This window comes from Ranitomeya variabilis, chromosome 1 (genome assembly GCF_051348905.1).
Source record: "Ranitomeya variabilis isolate aRanVar5 chromosome 1, aRanVar5.hap1, whole genome shotgun sequence".
Taxonomy (NCBI): Eukaryota; Metazoa; Chordata; class Amphibia; order Anura; family Dendrobatidae; genus Ranitomeya; species Ranitomeya variabilis.
Window position 1 is genome coordinate 11,140,953 of NC_135232.1, and position 16,429 is coordinate 11,157,381.

Here is a 16,429-nt window from a genome sequence, read left to right on the forward strand (position 1 = left end):
CAGCTTTATACATAGCATTTACAGTAAACGAATTTACAATGACAGACTGGTACAGAGGGGAGATTTGCGCACTTACATTCTACGGATATATATAACATCCTGCCATGTTTTAACCCCCCTTTGGTGTATAACATCCAGCCCTGTTTTCACCCTCCCTGGTATATAACATCCTGCCCCGTTGCCCACCAGTGTATAACAGCTGGCCCTGTTGCACCCTGGCATATAACATGTGGCTCCACACCTTTCTTTTAACCAGTAAATAGGATAAAATTATTTTCTGGCAAGAATTGTTTTACCAAAGAAAGAAACTCCTGCCCAGATCTACTGTGGTTCCTCTCAGATTTATGAATAACATGATAACAGGGTGTTACCATTCTCCATGCATGCGTCCCCGCACTTTCTGACACTAGGCACTGATTGAACAATGTAGAGGAACGCCCTTTTGATAAAGGGAATGGTAACACCCAGTTGTCAGTATTTTCATGCATTTATTGGTTGAATAGCAGAAGAACTGCACAGCTTAGTGAAAAATAACATTTTTACTCCGGGAATGTGAGGATGGGAAAACTAAGAGAAAAATATTCAAAAATTAATTACAAAATTGATCTGTAAAGCCTATAATGGGGGGAGTGTTTTTAAAAAAAATTAATCTCTAGTTGTACATGAAAGAAGTCACACCAGAGAGAAACCGTACTCCTGTTCAGAATATTGAAGGGGCTTTCCACATAAATCAATCTTGCGAGGCATGAAAACATTCACACAGAGCTGTGATTATCAGCATCTTGACAGGCTGGAGAAAGCACATCTCACCAGAGACGACCAGAGATTTCACATAGTGCGCTCAAGGAGGAACAAATGTGAATATCTCAGCAATGGAGGGACACAGAGCACAACAGACAATCAAGAAGAATCAAGGAAGCAGAGGGCTTTTTGCAAGGTATTTAACTCAATTTTTGGAGATTTTACCCAGGAATTGAGAATTCTGAGACAGAATAAGAAATACACAAAATCTTCAGAGCTCAGGGGTTTTTACAAGGTATTTAACTTATTTTTTTCTTTTCTAGCAAGTGAGTAGTCTTCTTTAAAGTGCGCCTGTAATTAGGATTTACCCCCTTAATGTATCTCCAGAGCTATTTCTGTCTTCTAACGTTTCCTATCATGCCCTCAGGTACATGATTATGGTGGCTGGAGCACGACTGCTCCTGGATGTAGAGCCACCTTTGTGATTAGTCAATTACAGTGGTTAGCACTGCAGCCTTGAGCCTTGCAGCGCTGGAGTCCTGGGTTCAAATCTCACCAAGGACAACATCTGCAAGGAGTTTGTATGTTCTCCCCGTGTTTGTGTGGGTTTCCTTCAGGTTCCTCCCACATTCCAAAGACTGATAGGGAATTTAGATTGTGAGCCCCATCAGGGACAGTGATGATAATGTGTGCAATCTGTAAAGCGCTGCGGAATATGTTAGCGCTATATAAAAATAAAGATTATTATATGATAATGAAAAATTAAAACTCCATTTTAAATTGTGTGGACCCTTTTCTACACTAAGGGCATGATATGAAGCTTGAGAGAGAAATAGCACTGGTGGTATATTAAGGAGGTAAATCCCGGTGACAGGTTCCCTTTAAGAAGTGTCTTTCTATTTGCTGTCTAATCTCTGCCACCCCTGACTTGTGCCAATGTCACCAGTTTATAAGCGTTCTTCAATTTACCCATCGTTGTGTTAATGTTATGGCATGTAGTTGTCTTCCTTATTACTGGTACTTTCACTGTCGAGGTTCTTCATTGTGAGCTCCATAAAATAAATATAGAAATTACTTTTGTGTTGTAGAAAAAATTAACATCCAATCTATCTTTCATCCCTATAGGAAATCCTTGTGAGAATAACGGTTTATCACTAAATTGTAAAAAAGAAGATATCAGGAAGCACTCTAATGGAGAAAACCTCATTACCCTTCATGGACCTCCTGGACTTCACAGTGCTTCACTTTCTTATAATTCTCCTAATCATGAGGAATCCTCTCCTGAGCAATCTCACATTATTACCACAATTCCAGGTCACAAAGTGGATACAAGATTTCAGTGTGACAAGCAACTTACTAGAAGCTCAGATGTTTTAACACAAAGAAAGCACAAAGGAAAAAAGCCATACTCCTGTTTAGAATGTGGGAAATGCTTTACAAAGAAATCAAAATTTGTTAGTCATGAGAGAATTCACACAGGAGAAAAGCCATTTTCATGTTTGGAATGTGAGAAATCCTACCCAGATAAAGGGAGTCTTAATAGACATCAGATAATTCATACAGGAAAGAAGCCATATTCATGTTCAGAATGTGGGAAATGTTTTACATATAAATCTAAATTTGTTATACATGAGAGAATTCACACAGCAGAAAAGCCATTTTCATGTTTGGAATGTGTGAAGTCCTTCGCAGATAAAGCGAGTCTTAATAGACATCAGAGAATTCACACAGGAGAGAAACCGTATTCATGTTCAGAATGTGGGAAATGTTTTGGAAATAAATCACATCTTATTAAACATCATAGAATTCACACAGGAGAGAAGCCGTATTCATGTTCACACTGTGAGAAATGCTTTACAGATAAATCAAGTCTTGTGACACACGAGAGAAGTCACACGGGAGAGAAGTATTCATGTTCAGAATGTGGGAAATCTTTTATATATAAATCAAGTCTTGCTGCACATCAGAGAATTCACACTGGAGAGAAGTTACATTCATGTTCAGAATGTGGAAAATCTTTTTTATGTAAATCAAGCCTTGCTATGCATGAGAGAATTCATACTGGAGAGAAGCCGTATTCATGTTCACTGTGTGGGAAATGTTTTACACAAAAAGTAAGTTTTGTTTTTCATCAGAGAAGTCACACTGGAGAGAAGCCATATTCATGTTCAGAATGTGGGAAATGTTTTACAAAAAAATCTCATTTTGTTAGACATCAAACAACTCACACCAGGGAGAAACCATTTTCATGTTTACAATGTGAAATGTGCTTTTCACATAAATCACAACTTCTTAACCATCAGAGAATTCACACAAAAGGAAAGCCTTGTTCAGAATGTGGGAAATCTTTTACATGTAAATCAAGTCTTACTACACAAGAGAAAATTCACACTGGAGAGAAGCCGTATTCATGTTCACTGTGTGAGAGACGTTTTATATGAAAATATAATCTTGTTCTACATAAGAGAACTCATGAAGGAAAGAAACTTTAGTTATGTTCACTGTGTTTTGTATATTTTAATAAACAGTGGAAGACCTGAGAGTGTCGTACATGTATTTTTAGGGCAGTTAAAATCATTGAAACACTTTAATATTTTGCTGAATCAATTTGGTTCCAAATCAACTTTTATGAGCAAATTGAATCCAAAACAAATTTGTTAACAAACAAAACAAAAAAACTAAATAAAATTATCTGGATCTTTAAAGGGGACCTTCCACCAGCTTCAGCATGTTAAGGTACCTTCACACTAAACGATATCGCTAGCGATCCGTGACGTTGCAGCGTCCTGGCTAGCGATATCGTTTAGTTTGACACGCAGCAGCGATCAGGATCCTGCTGTGATATCGCTGGTCGTTGAACAAAGTTCAGAACTTTATTTGGTCGTCAGACCGGCGTGTATCGTCGTGTTTGACACCAAAAGCAACGATACCAGCGATGTTTTACACTGGTAACCAGGGTAAACATCGGGTTACTAAGCGCAGGGCCGCGCTTAGTAACCTGATGTTTACCCTGGTTACCAGTGTAAAATGTAAAAAAAACAAACACTACATACTCACCTTCGCATCCCCCGGCGTCCGCTTCCCACACTGACTGAGCGCCGTAAAGTGAAAGTGAAAGTACAGCACAGCGGTGACGTCACCGCTGTGCTGTTAGGGCCGGCGCTCACACAGTGCAGGAAGCGGACGCCGGGGGACGCGAATGTAAGTATGTAGTGTTTGTTTTTTTTACATTTTACGCTGGTAACCAGGGTAAACATCGGGTTACTAAGCGCGGCCCTGCGCTTAGCAACCCGATGTTTACCCTGCTTACCCGGGGACCTCGACATCGTTGGTCGCTGGAGAGCGGTCTGTGTGACAGCTCTCCAGCGATCAAACAGCGACGCTGCAGCGATCGGCATCGTTGTCGCTATCGCTGCAGCGTCGCTTAATGTGAAGGTACCTTTAAACTGGTCAGATCATGGAATAGTGGCTGCGGAGCTGAATAAAATATCTTTTTTTTTTTTTTTTAGATTTTAATTCTCATCTCTGTTGTGGAGGTAATAGCTTGTAAAGTTTAGGTTAAACTTTGTGATAAGCATAACTGAATGTTATTGGAGATTTGTCTCTAGGGGTGTGTACTTCATCCTCTCCTTGATCTTGATCAGTCATAAGCAGGAAGCAAAACACAGTAAGGCTGTGTGCACACGTAGCATATTTTTCGCGTTTTTTTTGCGGTTTTTCGCTATAAAAACGCTATAAAACCATGAAAAAAACGCTAACATTAAGCATCCTATGTAATAGAATGCATTCCGCAATTTTTTGTGCACATGCTGCATTTTTTTCCTGAGCGGAATCGCATTCCAGAAAAAAACGCAGCATGTTCATTAAAATTGCGGAATCGCGGCGATTCTGCACCCATAGGAGTCCATTGATCTGCTTACTTCCCGCACGGGGCTGTGCACACCATGCGGGAAGCAAGCAGATCATGTGCGGTTGGTACCCAGGGTGGAGGAGAGGAGACTCTCCTCCACGGACTGGGCACCATATAATTGGTAAAAAATAAAAGAATTAAAATAAAAAATAGCGATATACTCACCTTCGATGTCCCCCGCAGTCTTCCGGCCTCTCCGCTGCACGCTGCCGCTTCGGTTCCTATAGATGCTGTGCGGTGAAGGACCTGCGATGACGTCGCGGTTTTGTGATTGGTCGCGAGACCGCATGTGACCGCTCACGCGACCAATCACAAGCCGTGACGTCATCTCAGGCCCTTCACCGCACACCAGCTATAGGAACGGACGCCGCTGAGGTCTGCAGGTGAGTATAACCATTTTTTTTATTATTTTTAACATTCTACCTTTTACTATAGATGCTGCATAGGCTGCATCTATAGTAAAAAGTTGGTCACACTTGTCAAACACTATGTTTGACAAGTGTGACCAACCTGTCAGTCAGTTTTCCAAGCGATGCTACAGATCGCTTGGAAAACTCTAGCATTCTGCAAGCTAATTATGCTTGCAAAACGCTAGTTTTCTGCGGGTATATGCATGCTAATTCTGCATGCGATATACCCGCGGCAGGAGGCGCAGAATTGCCGCGGAAATTTCCGCGGCAATTCTGCAACGTGTGCACTTAGCCTAAAAAAGAACACACCCCACAAAATAATGACCTGACAGTATGTTCTCCTCACTGATCTCTGCAGGACTGTGTGTGATTACAAATCTCCATGAGTAGAACAGAGATGAGTGTGAGTACTGTTCTTCAGGTTTTTTTGGAACCATTTTGGGGGCACCTGTGACCTTTTGATTATTTTTTTTTATGGCGTTCGCCGTGTGAGATAAATCCTGACATGGCAACGACAAATATAGTTATTTTTTATTTGTTAAAAAAAATGTTGTTCTTAATTTGGGGAACAATCAAATATAATGGGGACTTGAACCTACAATCCTATAAATACTGGGCTTCATAGGAAAACCTTGGTGGCAAGGACAGGGGTCTTCGACAGGCCCCCGGCAGCCATTGCAACCCATTGCTGGGACCCTGCAATCAAGTGACTGATTGGCAGCACCCAACCGCTTACCTGGTACTGTCAGGGTGTCAGCGGCAGTGAAATGGTTATACGGCAGCAATCAGAGCTCGCCCCACAGACCCGCACCTGGCGTCCTTCATGCATGACACCAGATATCAGGAAGGGGTTAAAGAGCCTTATCACATGACGTCAGAATGCACAGGGCGGGGAATCCTTGCCTCAAGAGCTCAATGAACACAATCTCAGGAGTTCCGCTCTTCCTCTTCATGGGGTCCGATCACAACTATATAATTGGGATGGTGACGCAGGTGTTGGCCCTGCAGGGACATCGGGCAGCACAAGCTGGGGGGGAGGAGTAATAATAAGTTTTTCGGTCTCATTTAACCCCATCACGACATGCGCTGTACATGTGCCGGCCACCACGCTGAATCACATGGTGACCAGTTAAAGATGAAAGGTTTCTTTTTTAATAAAAAACGTGTACATGTTTGGTATCTGCGTACTCGTACTGGCCTGGAGAATCCTATTGCCAGGTCATCTTCACTGTATAGTGAACATGATAACAAAAAAATTAAAAAAAAAATTGTGAAATTGCACTTTTCTTGCAACTGTCCTGTAAAAAGCTAGCCCTCGTACTGCTATGGGGATGAAAAATAAACCGTTATAGCTATATCGAGGTGGATGTTGAGATTTATCTTTATTAAAAGAGAAATAAATATGCAGTAACTCGTCTATTAATAGGAGTACGGGAGGTTCTCTCCTCTTAGAGTGATCCCAGAGGATCCTGTCCAGGAGGGAAGCCATGTCCTCATGGTGACGTCATGAGTTTATCAAAAAACAATCACTGGTAAATGGTAACCGTCCTTCCCCCAATCTTCCATAATGGCGAATTAGGAAAGAAGAAACCGATGGATAGAAATGTGGAGCTTTCTCCAGCTCCTCTGTGGTTCCATCACTGGTGGAAACGAAACTTGGAGAAGCTGTTTCTTAGTACGACTCCTCCATCTGACTGACGAGGGTCTTCTCTGTCCCCCTCCTCAGGGTCCTCATTCTCCGAGTGCAGAGCAGAGAGCATTAGGCTTTGGCCTCGCTGATCATCACTTCATACTTGGTGTTCACAATGTGCTGGGACCTCAGTGATGAGGACCACAACAATGTAATTTAGCCCCTGATGCATAAACCTAGAATTATGGGTTCTGAGAGACGTGTCTCATATATAGACAGATACACGGCAGGTCATGTATTCAGTCTGTGTGTCCACAGATGGATCCAGGAGGAGAAATCCACCAGAGAGATGTCCCCGTCCTCTGTATCCCCAGGACTGTCCGGAGGAGAATCACAACATCCCGGAGGATCATCAGGTAGATGACACTGAAGCCCCCACAACATCTGACCATGAAGTGATGGGACCTGAGCTCATCTTACATTTTACTTTTTAGGGTGAAGATCTGATTGATATTAAGGTTGAGGTTATACATGGAGCACAAGAGGCGATCGCAATATGGGCCGATCAGCAGGGTGAGGAGGGGAGACTGTCATGTCTGTTCTGTGGTCACCTACTACTACTCCCATCATCTCATCATCACATGACACAATCTATTCCATCACTGTGTGTCTCCTACAGATGGATCTAGGAGGAGAAATCCACCAGAGAGATGTCCCCGTCCTCTGTATTCCCAGGACTGTCCGGAGGAGAATCACAACATCCCGGAGGATCATCAGGTAGACGGTGCTGAGCCCTGTACCGGATCTGTATATGGGGGGACATTTCTGATCGAGGTCATAGAGGTCACAGATTTTGGTGGTTTCTTGAATTGTGTTGATCGTTACATCTGATATATCAGGAGGAAGATCCGACTAAGAATAAAGTGAAGGAAGAGACAGAAGAAGAAGCGATGACGAGGGGGGATCAGCCGTGTATGAGTGACGGGAAGGAGGAGATTCCGGGAGATGTTTCCACAGGTATGTGATAATGACCGGCGTGTGATGACGATGACCGGCATGTGACATCGTGTGCATTCTCCGATGCAGTGAAGATTTATCTGCTGTCCACATCACAGCAGAATCATCCGGTGATGGCGCGGCTGGTCCTGTAGAGTCCGGCGGTGCACCAATAAATAACAGGGCCGCCTTCACACCTTAATGATTGAGGAAGCACAGATTTAGTTTTCCTTTACCTTTAAGAATATTTCTTCCTTCCTTTCTATCCATAGTTTTCTTTCACAAGTCCCGTGCTGCCTTATAAATGACTAAGCTTGTGTTACAGGTTATGACTTGTTGTGAATTCCGTTCTCGGGCTCCCTCCTGTGGTCATGAGCGGTACTGTGTGAGTTTATTCTGGGGCTCCCTCTGGTGGCCTTTAGCGATATGGCTGGTCTTGGCTGGGCTCAGCTTCTTCATTTCCTTCTATGCTGGGCCTATTTAATTCACCTGGCCCTTCATTTGTTGCCTGCTGTCGGTGTATTCAGTCCTGATATTGAGCTCTCCTGAATATTCCTTGTGACCAGTCTCCTGCTGGAGAAGCTAAGTTTGTTTGTTCATTTTGCTCATTATTTCCTTGAAAACGTTTCTCTGTATATGATGAGTTCAGTCCAGCTTGCTTATATGTGATTTTTCGCTTGCTGGTTAGTTCCGGGGTGCAGAGTGCGCCCCTCACATCGTGAGTCGGTGTGGGGGTTCTTGTATTCTCTGCGTGGTTTATTTTTGATAGTTTTTGTACTGACCGCACAGACTCCTATCTATTTTCAGTCTATCTAGTGTTAGCGGGCCTCATTTGCTGAACCTGTTTCATTTCTACGTTTGTCTTTTCCCCTTAACTCACCGTTATTATTTGTGGGGGGCTGACTAAAACTTTGGGGTTATTTCTCTGAGGCAAGTGAGGTCTTTGCTTTCTCTCTAGGGGTAGTCAGTTTCTCAGGCTGTGAACGAGGCGTCTAGGATTTTAGGAACGCTCCACGGCTGCCTTTAGTGTTTGTGGATAGGATCAGAATTGCGGTCAGTATAGCTTCCACATCCCCAGAACTTGTCCTATATTCTGGTCATATGTGTCAGGTCAGTTTTGAGATCCTACCACCGGATCATAACAATGACTCTCCCCGTCGTATGGATCTCGGTGATGTACAGCCTCTGCCTGATGCTGACAAGTGACGACACGTCACATGTAGAATCGTCCTACCTGTCCCCTCTGTTTGCCTCCCACTGCCTCCTGCACTGAGGCCGACGTTCTGGTCCCTCCATATCCAGGCCGGCTGCACAGTGGCATGAAGAGCTTTGTGGTAAGTCAGGAAGTGCCGTGCTATGGAGGTGTGGGTCAGACATACGGCTGTCATCCCTCTGCCACTATGGAGGCCATCTTGGATGTAGAATGACCAGAACACCAGTCTCAGTCGGAGGACAGCGGAGGACACCAAGTAGGTGACAGTACATGACAAATGTTTAGTCCCTCCTCTGTGCCAGGGTGGAGAATTGCTTTATCATAAAAGTGATTACGAACTTGTATGTACAAACAGCTGCGATGGCCACATTTAGAGTTCTCGTTATCTGACAATCATGTTGGTTTTTGAGACCTGGATCAATCAACGTATAAACATGGAGACAAGATATTGCCCCGAGTGGGTGCCCCTTACCATACATGGATTATATCCCCTGTCAGCATGTCATTTATGGCCGATATTGTAATATGGATAGATTCACTATATGGAAAAAAGTAATGGGCCACCCGCATCAGTCATTGCATTCTGGCTTTTGCCCCCTGGTATATAACATTCAGCCCTTTTGCTCCCCAGTGTATAGCATCCAGCCCCGTTTTCACCCCCTGGTGTATAACATCCATGTAATGTTCGCACCCAGACTGGTTGGCGCAGGAGTGCGGAGGTGTGGCCCCACTGGATCACTGACCAGACTATCCTGGAAGGGGCATGACTAAGTAGCTTCCTTGGTGTTCACTGGAGCCTCTGATGCTGAGGTCAACTTGTGCGGCAGGTAGCTACCAGGTACCACTCCAGGGTGGTGTCTGGCTGTGGCTGCTGATCCCACTGGGGGAGCAAACAGGCAGACAGGCACCACGGCTGTGACACTGACAGGTGAATGGGTACTGCAGTGACACTGGCGGGCAAACGGGCGCGACTGAGACCCTGGCTGGCACTCTGCCACACAGGCGGGCATGGCTGAGATACAGGCAGGTGGGCACGGCTGGCAGGACAGGCGGACAGGGCTGATACTCTGGCAGGACAAGTAGGAACCAGTATACAAACGGGTATATGGAACTGGTATGAACCTGTTCAGACAGGTGGGTATATGGGAACAGGTAGGGACCTGTTTGGACTGGAGGATATAAAGAAACAGGTAGGGACCTGTTCGGCAAGTTGCAGAACGGACGTACAGCAAGACCACAAGAGAGGATGCAAAAACAGAACCACAGGAGGCGGAGCCAAGAGCAGAAACGTAGAAGGCGGAGATGAGGAAAGGTGGAGGAGGAGCTAAGAGCAGAGAAGGAGGAGGCAGAGCTAAGAGCAGAGGAGGAGGCGGAGCTAAGAGCAGAACTGCTGGAGGTGGAGCCAAGAGCAGAACCTCTGGAGGTGGAGCCAAGAGCAGAACCACTGGAGGTGGAGCCAAGAGCAGAATCGCTGGATGCGGAGCCAAGAGCAGAACCGCTGGAGGTGGAGACAAGAGTCAGAAGGCGCAGAGCCACAGGTTTGTGGCGAGCAGAGAAGAGAAGCGCAGAACCACAGGTTGTGGTGAGCAGAGCAGAGAGGCGCAGAGCCACAGGTTGTGGCAAGCAGAGCAGAGGTGCAGAGCCACTGGTTGTGAGCAGAGCAGAGAGGCGCAGAGCCATTGGTTGTGGCGAGCAGAGCAAAGAGGGGCAGAGCCACTGGTTGTGGTAAGCAGAAAGAGAGAACACAGAGGTACACACAGCAGAGTGGGAATTGCAAACAAGCAAAGAACGGACATAGACGAGAGTTCAGACAGGGACAGACTCAGATACAAGAAGAGGACGTGGATATAGGCCTGCGAATTGCAGCCCTCAGAGACAGAACAGGACTTGGCAGCTCAGTAGCAAATACTAACTGAGGGAAATAGTTTGCTCAGGTGTCCTCCAATGGGTGAGGACGCCTTAAGTATCAGAGGCCTCTAGGCAATTATGCGGGGACACCTTAGGAAGGTGCACAGTCTCAATAAGAATCTGGAATTGCCAGCGCTGACCCCTATGCACACAGCTAGGAGGCATGCTAAGAGCAGACAGACATGAGGCACACCGCATGGCCCGGGGTGAGTGTTGATGTATCAGGCAGGTGGGGGATGGAAGGCCATGCAGTGATGCCGGCAGGGTTATTACAATCCAGCCCTGTTGCCCCCCCCGGTGTATAACATCCTGCCACGTTTCCCCCCCCCCCCCCCCTGTTTATAACATTATTTATTATTTAGTTATACAGCACCATTAGTTCCATGGTGCTGTACATGAGAAAAGGGTTCCATACAGCGTTATACATAGCATTTACAGTAAACGAATTTACAATGACAGACTGGTACAGAGGGGAGATTTGCGCACTTACATTTTACGGATATATATAATATCCTGCCCCGTTTTCACCCCCCCCGGTGTATAACACTCAGCCCTGTTGCCCCTTTGGTGTATAACATCTAGCCCTGTTTTCACCCCCCCTGGTGTATAACATCCTGCACCGTTGCCCACCAGTGTATAACAGCTGGCCCTGTTGCACCCTGGCATATAACATGTGGCTCCACACCTTTCTTTTAACCAGTAAATAGGATACAATTATTTTCTGACAAGAATTGTTTTACCAAAGAAAGAAACTCCTGCCCAGATCCACTGTGGTTCTTCCTAGATTTGCGAATAACATGATAACAGGGTGTTACCATTCTCCATGCATGCGTCCCCGCACTTTCTGACACTAGGCACTGATTGGACAATGTAGAGGAACGCCCTTTTGATAAATTGAATGGTAACACCCAGTTGTCAGTATTTTCTTGCATTTATAGGTTGAATAGCAGAAGAACTTTAAAGCTTAGTGAAAAATAACATTGTTACTGCGGGAATGTGAGGATGGGAAAACTAAGAGAAAAATATTCAAAAATTCATTACAAAATTGATCTGTAAAGCTTATAATGGGGGGAATGTTTTTCAAAAAAATCATCTCTAGTTGTACATGAAAGAAGTCACACCAGAGAGAAGCCGTACTCCTGTTCAGAATATGGAAAGGGCTTTCCACATAAATCAATCTTGCGAGGCATGAAAACATTCAGGCTGCCATCACACTAGCAGTATTTGGTCAGTATTTTAAATCAGTATTTGTAGCCAAAACCAGGAGTGGGTGAAAAATACAGAAGTGGTGCACGTGTTTCTATTATACTTTTCCTCTAATTGTTCCACTCCTGTATTTTGGCTTACAAATACGGATGTAAAATACTGACCAAATACTGCTAGTGTGACGGCAGCCTCACACAGAGCTGTGATTATCAGCATCTGGACAGGCTGGAGAAAGCACATCTCACCAGAGACGACCAGAGATTTCACATAGTGCGCTCAAACAAATGTGAATATCTCAGCAGTGGAAAGACACAGAGCACAACAGACAATCAAGAAGAATCAAGGAAGCACAGGGCTTTTTGCAAGGTCTTTAACTCAATTTTTGGAGATTTTACCCAGGAATTGAGAATTCGGAGACGGAATAAGAAATACATAGAATCATCAGAGCTCAGGGTTTTTTGCAAGGTATTTAACTTAATTTTTTCTTTTCTAGCAAGTGAGTAGTCCTCTTTAAAGTGCGCCTGTAATTAGGATTTACCCCCTTAATGCATCTCCAGAGCTATTTCTGACTTCTAATGTTTCCTATCATGCCCTCAGGCATACTGAGTACATGGTTATGGTGGCTGGAGCACGACTGCTCCTGGATGTAGAGCCACCTTTGTGACTAGTCAATCACAGTGGTTAGCACTGCAGATCTGCAGTGCTGGAGTCCTGGGTTCAAATCCCAGCAAGGACAACATCTGCAAGGAGTTTGTATGTTCTCCCCGTGTTTGTGTGGGTTTCCTTCAGGTTCCTCCCACATTCCAAAGACTGATAGGGAATTTAGATTGTGAGCCTTATCAGGGACAGTGATGATAATGTGTGCAATCTGTAAAGCGCTGCGGAATATGTTAGCGCTATATAAAAAATAAAGATTATTATATGATAATGAAAAATTAAAACTCCATTTTAAATTGTGTGGACTCTTTTCTACACTAAAGGGCATGATATGAAGCTTGAGAGAGAAATAGCACTGGTGGTATATTAAGGAGGTAAATACCGGTGACAGGTTCCCTTTAAGAAGTGTCTTTCTATTTGCTGTCTAATCTCTGCCACCCCTGACTTGTGCCAATGTCACCAGTTTATAAGCGTTCTTCAATTTACCCATCGTTGTGTTAATGTTATGGCATGTAGTTGTCTTCCTTATTACTGGTACTTTCACTGTCGAGGTTCTTCATTGTGAGCTCCATAAAATACATATAGAAATTACTTTTGTGTTGTAGAAAAAATTAACATCCAATCTATCTTTCATCCCTATAGGAAATCCTTGTGAGAATAACGGTTTACTAAATTGTAAAAAAGAAGATATCAGGAAGCACTCTAATGGAGAAAACCTCATTACCCTTCATGGGCCTCCTGGACTTCACAGTACTTCACTTTTTTATAATTCTCCTAATCATGAGGAATCCTCTCCTGAGCAATCTCACATTATTACCACAATTCCAGGTCACAAAGTGGATACAAGATTTCAGTGTGACAAGCAACTTACTAGAAGCTCAGATGTTTTAACACAAAGAAAGCACAAAGGAAAAAAGCCATACTCCTGTTCAGAATGTGGGAAATGCTTTACAAAGAAATCACAATTTGTTAGTCATGAGAGAATTCACACAGGAGAGAAGCCATACTCTTGTTCAGAATGTGGGAAATGCTTTACAAAGAAATCAAAATTTGTTAGTCATGAGAGAATTCACACAGGAGAAAAGCCATTTTCATGTTTGGAATGTGAGAAATCCTACACAGATAAAGGGAGTCTTAATAGACATCAGAGAATTCATACAGGAAAGAAGCCGTATTCATGTTCAGAATGTGGGAAATGTTTTACATATAAATCTAAATTTGTTATACATGAGAGAATTCACACAGCAGAAAAGCCATTTTCATGTTTGCAATGTGCAAAGTCCTTCGCAGCTAAAGCGAGTCTTAATAGACATCAGAGAATTCACACAGGAGAGAACCCGTATTCATGTTCAGAATGTGGGAAATGTTTTGGAAATAAATCACATCTTATTAAACATCATAGAATTCACACAGGAGAGAAGCCGTATTCATGTTCACACTGTGAGAAATGCTTTACAGATAAATCAAGTCTTGTGACACACGAGAGGAGTCACACGGGAGAGAAGTATTCATGTTTAGAATGTGGGAAATCTTTTATATATAAATCAAGTCTTGCTGCACATCAGAGAATTCACACTGGAGAGAAGTTACATTCATGTTCAGAATGTGGAAAATCTTTTTTATGTAAATCAAGCCTTGCTATGCATGAGAGAATTCATACTGGAGAGAAGCCGTATTCATGTTCACTGTGTGGGAAATGTTTTACACAAAAAGTAAGTTTTGTTTTTCATCAGAGAAGTCACACTGGAGAGAAGCCGTATTCATGTTCAGAATGTGGAAAATGTTTTACAAAAAAATCTAATTTTGTTAGACATCAAACAACTCACACCAGGGAGAAACTGTTTTCATGTTTACAATGTGAAATGTGCTTTTCACATAAATCACAACTTCTTAACCATCAGAGAATTCACACAAAAGGAAAACCTTATTGATGTTCAGAATGTGGGAAATCTTTTACATGTAAATCAAGTCTTACTATACATGAGAAAATTCACACTGGAGAGAAGCCGTATTCATGTTCACTGTGTGAGAGACGTTTTATATGAAAATATAATCTTGTTCTACATAAGAGAACTCATGAAGGAAGAAACTGTAGTTAAGTTCACTGTGTTTTGTACATTTTAATAAACAGTGGAAGACCTGAGAGTGTCGTACGTGTATTTTCAGGGCAGTTAAAATCATTGAAACACTTTAATATTTTGCTGAATCAATTTGGTTCCAAATCAACTTTTATGGGCAAATTGAATCCAAAACAAATTTGTTAAAAACAACAACAACAAAAAATTATCTGGATGTTTAAAGGGGACCTTCCACCAGCTTCAGCATTTTAAACTGGTCACATGGAACAGTGGCTGCGGAGCTGAATAAAATGTCTGTTTTTTTAGATTTTAATTCTCATCTCTGTTGTGGAGGTAATAGCTTGTAAAGTTTAGGTTAAACTTTGTGATAAGCATAACTGAATGTTATCGGAGATTTGTCTCTAGGGGTGTGTACTTCATCCTCTCCTTGATCTTGAGCAGTCACAAGCAGGAAGCAAAACAGTAAAAAAGAACACACCCCACAAAATAATGACCTGACAGTATGTTCTCCTCACTGATCTCTGCAGGACTGTGTGTGATTACAAAGCTCCATGAGTAGAACAGAGATGAGTGTGATTACTGTTGAGATTACTTTTCTTCAGGTTTCATTTCATGGCAGTCAGTGTGGTGGAGGGGACCAGGACAATGGCCTCCGGTGGCCATTTTCCTGGAAACCACAGCATTACAGGAATGGAAGTGAGGGGGCTCCGGACTTTCACAAAATGTCGTTGGAGCCGGCGCACCACCGAACATCTCTAAAACTGCCACACATCAGCCTGGTATGAGACTCCTGGTAAGTACATTCTGACTATATGATGCATCCCCATTTTCCTCTAAAATTTTTTTTTGGAAAAAAGTGTCTTATAGTCCGAAAAATACGCTGTCTGAAATTTTACACTGTGAGGAAAAATGACTAGAATTACATATCAAGTTTTTGTTATCACAAATTTCCATAGCCTCTCTAACCTTATACCCATCTGCCCAGCCCCCGCTTCCCCAGTCCCACTAACAGGAGCTCTGTGGAACGCTCGCTCTGTCCACAACAAGCTTTCCTACATCCATGATCTTTTTGTTACTACCAAACTTTCCTTCCTCGCCATCACCAAAACCTGGCTCACCCCTTCTCACACAGCCTCTCCTGCTGCACTTTCGTATGGAGGCTTCCACCTTTCTCACACACCCCAGCCCAGCAGCAAGCATGGCGGAGGAGTTGGTTTGCTTCTGTCAGATAACTGCTCCTTCACCCCAATCCCACTGCCACCCTGTTACCCTCCATTCCTTTGAGGTGCACTCTGCGCATCTACTCCCCCTCCGACTGGCTGTCATTTACCGCCATCCAGGACCTACCACCACCTTCTTTGACCACTTCACCACCTGGCTACTTCATTTCCTTTCTAATATTAGAAATCCCCAAATCATATTATTAGTCTGGGACAACACATGTGTGTTATGTATAACCAGACCCATCAATTAGCTCCAAATACCATGAAGAAATAGGAGAAACCGGAGCATATTTGTATAGAAAAAGATATACTTTATTGTAACAAAAGATGATAAAAACAGCAGTAACACTAAAAAGTGTGTGGTGAGTACCATGATTCACAAATACAAGAAGGCATCCACCCCTCTAAAATCCCCATATACATACTGGTCCAGGAGGGAAATCCCTTCTATATAATG

At 43.4% G+C, this 16,429-nt stretch overlaps 2 protein-coding genes across 2 annotated transcripts in view; both read left to right on the forward strand.

Moving 5' to 3' along the window:
- Window positions 1-3,275, forward strand: part of LOC143793366 (uncharacterized) — a 75,683-nt gene extending 72,408 nt beyond the window's left edge. Inside the window, exon 18 of the mRNA XM_077280275.1 lies at window positions 1,867-3,275. Coding sequence (XP_077136390.1) covers window positions 1,867-3,182 — 1,316 coding nt within the window. The 3' untranslated portion in view covers window positions 3,183-3,275. The remainder of the gene's footprint in view (window positions 1-1,866) is intronic.
- Window positions 3,276-6,737: 3,462 nt separating this feature from the next.
- On the forward strand, window positions 6,738-14,928 carry LOC143793556 (uncharacterized). The gene is made up of 5 exons (XM_077280626.1): window positions 6,738-7,107; window positions 7,186-7,264; window positions 7,371-7,468; window positions 7,591-7,708; window positions 13,314-14,928. The coding sequence occupies exons 1-5, from the start codon at window positions 6,985-6,987 to the stop codon at window positions 14,600-14,602; spliced, it is 1,707 nt and encodes a 568-aa protein (XP_077136741.1). The 5' UTR covers window positions 6,738-6,984; the 3' UTR covers window positions 14,603-14,928.
- The last annotated feature ends 1,501 nt before the right edge of the window (window positions 14,929-16,429 follow it).